The 12,133-nt window shown below is 39.6% G+C and overlaps 1 protein-coding gene across 11 annotated transcripts in view; it reads right to left on the bottom strand.

The window, feature by feature from the left end:
* cacna1db (calcium channel, voltage-dependent, L type, alpha 1D subunit, b) overlaps positions 1-12,133 on the bottom strand; it is a 96,282-nt gene that overhangs the window by 5,853 nt on the left and 78,296 nt on the right. For 8 of the 11 annotated variants that reach the window (XM_046057245.1, XM_046057251.1, XM_046057249.1 and 5 more), the window contains 12 exons: positions 9,983-10,111; positions 9,690-9,755; positions 9,438-9,529; positions 9,144-9,303; positions 8,906-9,033; positions 8,625-8,721; positions 8,318-8,420; positions 7,800-7,886; positions 7,287-7,388; positions 3,020-3,156; positions 2,671-2,787; positions 1,491-1,936 (listed from right to left, as the gene is read on the bottom strand). In XM_046057245.1, coding sequence (XP_045913201.1) covers positions 1,491-1,936; positions 2,671-2,787; positions 3,020-3,156; positions 7,287-7,388; positions 7,800-7,886; positions 8,318-8,420; positions 8,625-8,721; positions 8,906-9,033; positions 9,144-9,303; positions 9,438-9,529; positions 9,690-9,755; positions 9,983-10,111 — 1,664 coding nt within the window. The remainder of the gene's footprint in view (positions 1-1,490; positions 1,937-2,670; positions 2,788-3,019; positions 3,157-7,286; positions 7,389-7,799; positions 7,887-8,317; positions 8,421-8,624; positions 8,722-8,905; positions 9,034-9,143; positions 9,304-9,437; positions 9,530-9,689; positions 9,756-9,982; positions 10,112-12,133) is intronic. The other 3 variants (XM_046057256.1, XM_046057255.1, XM_046057250.1) reach the window with 2 other exon arrangements.

Below are 12,133 nucleotides of genomic sequence, written 5' to 3'. Positions count from 1 at the left end.
AAAGGGATGGACATGGTCAGAAACAATGCTCAGGTAGGCCGTGGCATTTAAACAATGCCCAATTGGCACTAAGGGGCCTAAAGTGTGCCAAGAAAACATCCCCCACACCATTACACCACCACCACCAGCCTGCACAGTGGTAACAAGGCATGATGGATCCATGTTCTCATTCTGTTTACGCCAAATTCTGACTCTACCATCTGAATGTCTCAACAGAAATCGAGACTCATCAGACCAGGCAACATTTTTCCACTCTTCAACTGTCCAATTTTGGTGAGCTCTTGCAAATTGTAGCCTCTTTTTCCTATTTGTAGTGGAGATGAGTGGTACCAGGTGGGGTCTTCTGCTGTTGTAGCCCATCCGCCTCAAGGTTGTGCGTGTTGTGGCTTCACAAATGCTTTGCTGCATACCTCGGTTGTAACGAGTGGTTATTTCAGTCAAAGTTGCTCTTCTATCAGCTTGAATCAGTCGGCCCATTCTCCTCTGACCTTTAGCATCAACAAGGCATTTTCGCCCACAGGACTGCCGCATACTGGATGTTTTTCCCTTTTCACACCATTCTTTGTAAACCCTAGAAATGGTTGTGCATGAAAATCGCAGTAACTGAGCAGATTGTGAAATACTCAGACCGGCCCGTCTGGCACCAACAACCACACTCAAAATTGCTTAAATCACCTTTCTTTCCCATTCTGACATTCAGTTTGGAGTTCAGGAGATTGTCTTGACCAGGACCACACCCCTAAATGCATTGAAGCAACTGCCATGTGATTGGTTGATTAGATAATTGCATTAATGAGAAATTGAACAGGTGTTCCTAATAATCCTTTAGGTGAGTGTATGTAGTTCCAATGAAGACTGTGAGGTCTGTGAATTGTCCACTGGGACATTGCTTCTAGAAAGGGAGGTTGCTTCTAACAAAGGAATTATTTCATGTTGCAAGCACAGTGAACCAAATTCCATTGATCGTGTTGTGTCAAACTGATGACAGATTTCAGAGCTCATTTTCTAAAAATCTCAGCACATAAAAAAATATCTATATGACTCAACATGACTCGGTATCAATATTTCTGTCAGGAGTGACTGTGGTTGAGGGCTATTAGGTGATATTTTAAAACCAAAGCTATTTGTTTTCATCATGCAAGTTGAAGCATTACTTTCGGCAATCTGATAAGTAAAAACGTTCCTCGGGAAAGAAAGCAACACCCACAATGGTGCTCTTTTGAAATCAGCTGTTTATGCAGAGATTAATCTATCGGAATTTGGTACATGTGTGGGGGATGAACAAGATATGACATGAAGCCTGCTAAACAGAAAACTCTGGAGTAGTGTCAGCATGGGGTGCTATTCACCTAATAATAATTAATAATCACCAATAATAATTAGTTGCAAAATGTATCTATTGTGGTATGGAAATGAATGCAAGATTAAATATAAAAAGGCTACATTACAGTGTTGTGCATTTTAATCACTTTTATGTCTCTGCCACTGACCTTGTGGAGTGTGACTTCCAAAGCTTGTCATGTACTCCTTTGCTGCAAGTGGACACTGATGATCCATTTTTGGCGGAGGATGGACGGTCTCGCCTTAACAAACACTTCTGCTGCCTCCCATTGGTCATGGAGAGAAGTAAGGGCACGTTGGCATTGTTGAGGTTGGCATTGGAGGGTATTGGCGATTGATGGCAAGTGGAAATACAGTAAGGATAATTATATGGATGAGGGGTGTGATGATGATGATTATACTGGATGTGTGAAGAGTTCATATCTGTCTCCTCCTCTTCGCTGGCTCTCCTGCCTGTTTGGATGGGTTCAACTGAGGCACTGCAGGAGAAGGGCAGGATCTGTAACGGCCGTTGGGTGACAGTGGTCAGGTGGGAGTAGCCTTGCTGGTCCGCACTGACATGGTTGACATGGTTCCCAAAAAGACCGCCATTACGCTGCAGAGAGACATCAGAAACAAATGAGGACTGAGGCAAAACAGTAATAAACACAGTTAGCTGTTTAAAGTACAACTCGTACAGATTCTGGCCCAAACAAAAAAATGACAACCTGCATCAGTACACGACCTTTTAAACAACTGCCTGATAAATGACATTTTGATTTATTCAAAGCAGTAGCTCCCAATCATTTTTGTCTCACATAGCCCCACTTCTCTATCAGATGATCTCAAAAACCCTTTAATCGACACTCATGTCATGCTTTCAAATGTGTTCGTTTAAACAGATTTAGTAATTATTTAACATCATTAAATATATAAAAGTGGATTTTGTTACAATTATTTTTTATATGGGGTCCTAGAATTGTGGTTGTTTTCGTTTCTTCTTTTGCAGTAGGTTTGGTCAAATTTGCATTCCTACTACTGCCATTTAAATTTGATGGAGAAGGTCGACAACAATATTCAACAATATTTCTAAAACTTTTAGTTTTCTATTTCAATTTCTCACAAATTTTTTTTTTTTACAAAATCTTAATTGCAAAAGGTGATAGTCAGGTGTTACAGCTGTCACAGGTTGGTGAAATGTCCCTTTAATAACAAAAAAAAACAACTAAAGAAAAACAAAACAAATGAAACAAAGTTTTTTGTGGAAAACCATTTCGGACACAAATTATTATATTCAAAGCAGTAAAGCAGTATTTTTTACGTCTGAAGAGGATCTTCAACAATGTTTACCCTGTAGATTTCCTCTTCTTCCTCTGCATTTGCATCTACTAGCCCTTCCTGTTGCAGGTCACATGATATGGCTCGACGGATCTCTGGTCCAATGTCATGCAGCGTGCGCAAGCCAGCCTGCAAAAATAGTTAATGTTAATGTTGACGAACATTTCAGTTTTCTCAGGTGCAAACATGCCTCTGCCCTAATCTAGATGTGAGTCTATTATTAAACCAATATTTCAGCAACACAGAATTGGTTCTGAAGTTTAGTAACATACAATCAATGATTTGTGCATTGCACTGGTGGAGTGAATCTATGGGATTGTGTTCCCATGAACACAAGCATGTAACATTGTACTTTACTCACCTGTAGAGCCATGGTGGTGTTCAGCCTCTCCCATGAGCGCCTACCCACAAGACCTTGCTCTTTGCGCCTCTTGAACTTCCTGAAGTAGTCCTGTATCAGGAAGGTGGCATAGAACTTCCCCACTGTTACCTCGTCATCTGAGTGAACAGACCAGACACACCAAAGCCTCCCAGATCAACACCAAAATATCTCAACACTGAAATTCTGTAACACATCTTGGCAGAAAAGTCAAATTGCACTAAAAGTATCAAAACCGAAGTCCATTAACAGTAAAGCATCACAATGATGCAGCACCACTGCTACAGACAGTTGCATGCAAATACAATATCTTTACAATGAAACAAAATATTTCTGTCACAAAAAGAAAAGAATACCAAGACCTATTCCTGAAACGCCATAAATCCTCACTACTTGAACATTATCAAAATTTATATTATTCAGTCCAGGAACCATTTAATATCACAACAGACCATCAAACATACCACTGCGGCATAAAGAAATTTCTCAGGAGCACCAAAGAAAATCTATGACTTATCTGGACATATCTGAACACTATATGTTATCACCCACTGCACTGTATCACAGATCAGGTCCTGAATTATGCTCATGTCTTCACAAAGAGAAAAGCACTGTTAAATTCCATTTCAATTCAAACTTTTTTAATAAAAAGTCACCAAAGGTGTAGCTAAATGGGATGCTTAGCACTATTTAAATATCAGAACTGAATGCATGTGAAATGGGTTCAGGTGTTGCAATGACATAGGCACACACACACACACACTCAAATGTGTGCAGCAGACTTTAACCTGATAACAGATAACATCTGCACCTGCAGCTCCCATCTTGCTTCATCTCTGAAAACAACATGCATGTGGTTATGTGACACACAAAGAACACACATTTGCTCATGCAAGCAAGTGAATATGAATGCTCTTGACCTTATACCCCTTAATGTACCAAAATCAGACTATAATTGGTGATAAGTTTATATTACAGTAATTTATGACCAGGGAAACAGAGATATAGTTATTATTTATTCAAACCAGTCTAACTAGTTTCTACCAAACATACCAGACTACAAATTTACTACATTTAACATCCACCAGAGAGGTCAGAGACAGACAAGCAGAGGTGTTCTATATCTTATATCCCAGAAAAACAACATGATCTGTAGCGAGAGAAGCACATGCAAGAAGGCAGCGAAGTAAAGAGTTTAGAGAAGCAGCAAAGGTCACGACTACAGTTCCCCTTTCAAATGTCAACACACAAACTAGACTACCTTTAGCCAGAGGAAGCTGAGAGTACGCACACTATCTTCCATGCAGGGAGGCTAATCAAGCTTGGAATCGATTCACTCAGATAAGTGGGTGCAGAAGCAGACAGGGAAAAAAAGTAGGCTGAATCATAGAGTGTAGGAAATGTGGGTTTCTATTTTCCTCTCCACCTTTCCTTCACCGATTTTAGCAACTGAATAAAGGTCACAAATGTAAGGTGGAATGGAAGAATCACTCCATCCAACAGAATAAAAAGGCCAATGGGCCTGATCTGTTGATGATCCATCTTAAAGCAGCCAACACATTTCTCTACATTACCCGACACAGCCAGAAAGTAATTATGAGAGGCTTTGTTCAGAAAGAAAACCTGTGAGCATATATATATATATATATATATTATGGGCAGATTATTTATCAGATATATCAGATTTTCATAGCATGCCTTAGTTTGTTTTTTCATGTTTTATGTTTTGAAGAAAGTACTTCCATTTCAATTGAGTTGACGCAAGCAATAGTCCAAAGAAGCAGTAACACTTCAGGACTGAATAAGTTGGTAAGATTTCATTTTTCTTCATAATGCATCAATGGGCAGATCAATGTACAGTAAATTTTGTGCCTATGGGGGACGGCAGATTCTCTTTCTGGACAGAGCCTGGTGAACAGAGGAATCAGTAGTTTCATGCCACCAGACTAAAACAGAACTGCCCCAGAGAGCTCAGGACGGCAGAAAGAGAAAAGCAGTAGGCCAGCGACTGACTGAGCACTCTACTGTAAACAGAGTAAGCTGTGGAAGGCTTAGCAGAAAAGAGGGGTTAGCAAACTAATGCACACAAAGACATGCAGTTGAATTAAGTCTGACGTTCTAAAACACAGCAGCAGAATGGAGCGTTGTAAGCATAGAAGGACAATGGGTGAAAAAACAACACAACTAGACGAAGCTGCTAGACTGAGGGTACATTCATACCTATTTGGGAATTAGGTAAAACAATGTCATTCAAAAATGCAGGTGTGCTTATCCTCAGTCCTGTCATAATAATTAGAATTTGTGTAAGGTGAAAACATAATCAACAGTAACTACAAAAGACTACCTGCAGTTTTACGGGTATAAAGAGGAAGACGTGGAGGTTGACATATGACGATGATATTTGTAAAGATTTGCATGACTGAACTATAAATAAACTGCTTGGCTGATGTTGCAGGAGCATGTCACATTTGTTTTGATTGTTTGTTCTGCAACTGCTCTTAACAGTCTGCATTAATGTCAAAGCAACCATGACTAACATATTATATACAATATTATATATAATTTAGAAATACGGCACAAAATATTGGCTTAATTCAGCTTGGCTTTCATTTCAATACACAATCTTCTTGGCCATTGGTAACTGATTCATGCACAAGTTACAATTGAGATATGTGCACTACTACATTGTATGTAGCCCAACAAAACCAGCTGGAAATTCACATACAGTTAAAAAAGAAATCTACATCAAAGTTCTTACACCTAACAGCCAGTGGGTTTGTAACTGTATGACAATTCTAAGGATCTTGATATGAATATGTACCAAGGCCTGGCCTATATCAGCAGCAAAACACAAACTGTATACTACTTACAGAGAGATCAGCATTTCATTTCAAATATTTACACAGCTTTTTTGTGTGTTTTTATCTGAGATACCTATGTACTCAATGCGATAAAGAGGTAGAGATAGAGGAGGACAGAATACAGAGCCACACACAACGAGATTAATGATTAAAAAAAGCTGTTGGACCGTGACAGAGATGGCAGTGAAACCGTGACAAAGTCGCAGCGATAAGGAGAATTTCTACGAACTGAAGTGAAAGTACTGTAAATGGCAGTGAGGGTTTGTTCTGTGAATATCTTGTTTTGATGGATGTGGTCAGCAAGTCAGCTATATGGCTTCAGAAAAGCAAAAACAGGATGCTGAATGCCTCTGAGGAATTAACCCTCAACATACAGTATGTATCTTAAAGTGATACACCTGCCAAAATCTTGCCTTTGTGTATTTAACATTACCACTGTGTAGCCTTGAAAGGTGGCTTTACAAACAGGACAGCAGGTAAAGCACAGGAGTAAATGATCACATGAATGATGGCTGAACTCCATTTAGCTGCTTCAGTTTCAAGGTCCTGACAGACAGACTCTGATTCTTACTGCTGAATCATCAATAGCTACAGCATGTTTGTCTTATTATATTATTATCATAGGCTATATAGCCATTTTGCTACAATTATGCTTCACACAACAGCTGTGTCTGCAACCTGACTTTAAAAAGTTGCGTGGTGCTGCAGGGAGCCCCCAGCTGCAGTAGTGCATGGACCATGCGTTATATATAATATAAACGATTATTACAAACAAAATGTTGTTTTTTTTATTATTTCTCATGCAGATGACCATCTAACTGATATTTGTATGTTTATTGTATGAATATAAAGTAATAAAATGGACAGCTTAGCTAGTTAATGAATTTTACTGACAGGGAATCCAGTGGTAACAGAGTTGGAAAACAAATATATTCATTAAATATTCAGATTTCTTTTCAATATGTTGTCACGTAGGACGAAACCCAAAACGAACACAGTAAGTGGAATACTTGATTTGAGCTTTTTGATCCTTATCAGTGGATGATTCCTGTAACCATGATCACTATAAACAGTTTCCAAGATAAGTGTGTAAATGTTACTGACTTCCTTTTTAAATTCAAATGAAGGGAATTTGCAAATCTGCACCAACAGATGTAAATGAATGGTCCATTAAGACTATTTGTGTCTGGTGGCAGCTGTGGTCCACATATGAGGTTGCCCTTATAAAATCTTGGAAAAATACAAATGAGAAGCAGCGGGTATTCAGATCAATTGAGTGTGGTACCATGGAAGAGTGAGGTTACTGTTCGTGTAAGGCTACTGTGATGGTGAAAAGCAAATGATGATCACTATTACTGCACGTGTGCCTGTGTGTAATGGCCACTGACCACCTGCAGGGGGCACCACTTGGTCCAGCAGCTTCATGCTGGTTCTCTTCCAGATCTTCTTGATCACAACTCTAAGCTCCTCATTGGCTTGCTCCAGGTTACCTTGGAAATGGCAGAAAAGATGGGACGTGTAACTGTAAAGTTACTTTGCTTAAATGTACACAGTAACTGCTGAACATATTAGTTACATTATACAATGTGTTCCTTCGGGGGCAATTGTGCCTGTCAAAATTAGATTCACAAAGTGCAGCCGGTTTGCAACTGCTGGCTGAATATTTAAAATCTTTTTGTACCTACTAGTCATTTTGACCTCAAAATATGTCAAAATAGGATCCAGGTTTAAAATACCAAAATAAAAAAATGGCATCAGGAAACTGAGCATTAAAGTAAATGGTCTGAATCAATCATGCTGTTGTGACAGTCTGAATTGTACATTTGATGCTGAGTTAGATGTTGTATATCAAATGTTAAGAGCCCTGTTGGCCAGGAGGATGCTGAAGAGAGACTATTTACTGAACATCTTTAACTCCCTCTTGTGGCAAAATGTTGATTTAGCATATGGGCTTTCCTGACGACAAGGAGTCCAACGGACTGACACCGCTGTAAATGAGAAAATATGATAATAAAAGTCAAAGTAGCATGACCTGACATTAATTAAAAACTGCAAATGCTGCACAAGGCTCCTATAGAAAATCATTCAGGAGACCCTAATGTTTGCTCATTGCAGATTTCTGGAAGAAGCATTTAAGTAAATTAAAATACTTTTTTTTATAATATATGACCAAATAACATAAGCTGAGCATTTCTGTCGTGGTTTCTCTAGGCTTTAATCTGAAGTAGGTTTGATGCCTGGAAGCATCTAGTACACACAACAGGGAACTCTGGCCAAGTTACACACTTGTGCTCCATCTTCTTACCTTGTGGTTTTAAAATGAAATGTGTTTCATACTGTAAGTCCCTCTGTTTTTTTTACTGTGGAGAATGGTAAAGCACAGCTCCAAACAGATTAACCAAATAGCAACAATCCTCACCCTCAGTCTTAATCTTGAGAGCAGTGCGGACCAGAGCGAACAAGGTGGCATTAAACATTACAGTTCCGTCACTGTTAAGGGGCATGTTCATCGCCACCAGACGCTGCAACAGAATTCAAAGTACAAATTAACAAGGATACATCAAATGTGATATTAGAACTGTGTACTGTGAAAGCTATGCATTTATAAGTCAAAGATATAGAAACGCTTTTATGCATTTTTATCACTCTCATAACATTCATAACAACAGTGGTCATGCATTTGACTATTCTTGTATAGATGTGAGTGTTGAGTTGTGGAAACACACCTTACAGGCCACTCTGTGAGGGCAGAGCTTGCCAAAGCCCAGTGGAGGCTGGATCCTCCTCAGCAGAGTCACCACATCAAGGTGCTTTATCCTGCCCCTGACAACAAGATACATTCAGTTAAAGGGCATTATATCAATTAGCACAGTCTTCACTACAACCACATATGGATAATCAGTTAGTGCACTTGAGAGTGTGTGTACTGACACAAATATCTCTTAGCAGTAGTATACAGTATACATTTTGGTGATAGTTCTCTCTAAAATGGGTCCTGATTACTCACTTGGCTTCAGGGTCGTATTCGGACCAGATCCTTTTAAACTCATCCAGGTGATGCGGCCCAAGAATGGACCAGTCACGGGTCAGATAGTCAAAGTTATCCATGATGACTGCTACAAAGAGGTTGATGATCTGAAACCAGGACATTTCTTGTTGTATTACAATGTATAAAGGAATGTGCATGCTCAAATCTGTGCTCAAACATTACTGACACTGAACACAGAGAAATGTCTGAAGATTACCAGGAAAGCACAGAGCATGTAGAAGCTGATGAAGTAGATAATGGCGAAGCCGCTGCCGCAGGTTCTCTCCTCTCCGGGGTTGTAGTCCGACTCTGAATCACACAGTTTCCCTGGCAGACAGGCCAACATAATCTCCTGCCAGGCCTCACCTGTGGCACACCTAACATCAAAATACAAAAATTTAACATAGGAGCAGAGAGAGGGAATGTATTTATCCATAGATGATGACTAAATCATATATACTATATCATGACAATAATGGCTTGTAACCAACAATTTAAGCTACACAAACACCTGAAGAGCATCAGAACAGCTTGAGGAAAGGTTTGAAAGTTGTTGTTGCGGTTGATTTGTGTTCCATCCACCATTGCTATTTTCCCAAACACCTGAAAGCAGACAAACAAATGTCACACAAAGAATAAGCCTGCCAGCTCCCAAATTCTGGACGAGACAAAATTAAAATGATGATTGTGAAATTCTGTGTTACACGATGAAAATCACGATGTCACTGAAGGCAACACTGGTTTTGATTTTCAAGAATATTACCTGCATTCCAATTACAGCATAGATGAAGAACAGCATGGCTATTAGGAGTGCAACATAGGGAAGAGCCTGGCCGGGGGGGAAAATTGAAGAGACACTGTTACTTAACACTGGACCACTCTGAGCTCTCTAACCTGACCCACTTTTTTAACACTCATTGTTACTACCCAGCAACCAGTTTCAGAGGGTTAGACCTCCCACCTTAAAACCAACAAGAGTAACCTCCTCATTGGTTTGTAATATTGCAGATTAAAAAAAGGATGCTTTTTTGGCTATGTTATATGTTTCAGTCTCACCTGGAAGGACTTGATGAAGGTCCATAGCAGAGTCCTGATGCCCTCCCCCCTGCTCAGCAGTTTGACCAATCGCATCACTCTGAACAGGCGGAAGAAGGTGATTGAGATGCGAGCACTGTCCTCAGTGTTCTGAAGCGGAGGACATGGAGAAAGATTAGGGGGATGAAAAAACAGAAGGCGTAACATTTGTTTAATGAACTGTATGAATTAAATTGTTCTTTTGTATTTTCCTTGAAACTTTGGCAATACTGTTCTATTGACATTCATACCAATAAAGTAAACTGAAATTGAAATTGAAAATTGATAACGCTCTGTACCACTTGTTCATTCATGCAGCCAGTCATACATGCAGTCTTTCAATCATCATGTAAGGATTATATTAGCTAAAAATCATTACAAAGAAATCTTCCCATTTGTGATCTTTCTGGATCTTTGCAATGATAACAGTTGATGTGCATGCAGAGTGACCATGTGTTAAACACCATGCCGTGAACAGACCTGGAGGACTTACACATACAGTACATTTAACTCTGGACGACTGATTCAAAACAGGCAAAAACAGACAGAATCCGCAGTCCAAAGACAAGCAAACCAAAAGACAAAATATAATTGATGTGTTACAACTGATACAAACATCAAGATCAATTTTTTACCGCTGTGTTACAGTACAATCACACAACACCTCTGACAAGAAATGTAAACTCAAAACAGTGCACTGACTATACAGTGTTGGTAATCTGACTGCAAACACATGGGTAAGCTACGCTGAAATGAGACAAATCACCATACGGTGTTATCTGTTCCTCTGTGTCATGCCATGCACCCAGGACAGAATGACATCTCAACAAAAAAAGTCAGCTGATACCATGATACTGGAACCAAAATGCAACAAACCAGGTGGATTCAAAACAAGACTTTGACAAACATTGAGTGTGAGTAAGTGAGACTAGACGCTCTAACTGAAAGTGTGTCAGTGTTTTCATCAGCAAGTGAGCGACAGAGTGATAACAAAAGATCTTGATGCGTTGACTTTGCATGATCACAGTAGGGTGAGGGGCTACAACAATAAAGGAGGGGCTTCTTCTTACCCCTGGGTCCACTATCACCTTGACGACAGGAATGGCTGCCGACTTGAAACCAAAAGCCTAAGGTTAATCCAAGTTACACAAACCACCTGTACAGCACCAAACCGTTCACGAGTCAGTGCTGCTGCAAACATCACATATCATTACCAATACCTTCAACTTACTCAGGATGTAATTACAAAAACGCTCAGAAGCAGCTTCACTTAAAAAACAGCAACACAGCATTGCAATTTATATCACATGCATGAACATCATTGTAAAGTCCTTCATGCAAAAGCTTTACCACATATTCTCAGCAGTAACACCAGACATGCATTCAATGCTGAAGGAAAATTAGTTCTTTATCACAATACTAAAAAGTTTAACTGTTAACACTGATGATTAGGAAAAAGAACTGATACACCTTCTTCTTCTTCTTCTTCTTCTTCTTCTTCTAAATGCTTATTAGCGTTACTATTGTCTACATTTTCCCAAATATAATTTACATTTCACCTAATGATTTTGCAGATCATGCTGGATATAATTACATATTTAAAATACTTATTTATTTGCCATTGTTTTTAAAATTATATGACCTTTCAGTATCAACCCGGATTTAAATTAACTGGCGTCCTGGCTAACACTGACATCCTTAAATAAAAATTATATTTATATAACTAAAAAAGTTTGCAAGGTTTGTGGTCCTCCAGGGGAAAAGGTCCCCTTGAAAGACCTGTCCATCACTGTCCTGGTGACAGCTCGGACAGCGAGGAACCTGGAAGTGACCCTGAGGGACACAGTGTTATTGTTGACATCCAGCAGCAGTAACCTGCACTTTGACAATGTTTAGAGGAGCTAGTGGTTCCTCCTTGGTGCTTGCATCCAGGTGTTTGTCATCTCCCACCTGAACTACTGCAACTCCGTCTTTGCTGGAGCCCCTGTGTCTGCCAACAGACCTCATATATTCTCTCCCCTATATTCAACCTGATATTTTACCTTCCCCACACCCTAGAATGAGATCTCCACTGAAGTCAGGACAGTGAAGTCACTGCCCCATGGTACGCCGCAGACCACATCTCAGCAGTCC

The sequence above is a fragment of the Micropterus dolomieu genome, linkage group LG08 (genome assembly GCF_021292245.1).
Source record: "Micropterus dolomieu isolate WLL.071019.BEF.003 ecotype Adirondacks linkage group LG08, ASM2129224v1, whole genome shotgun sequence".
Taxonomy (NCBI): domain Eukaryota; kingdom Metazoa; phylum Chordata; class Actinopteri; order Centrarchiformes; family Centrarchidae; genus Micropterus; species Micropterus dolomieu.
This window is presented reverse-complemented; position numbering and strand designations above follow the sequence as displayed.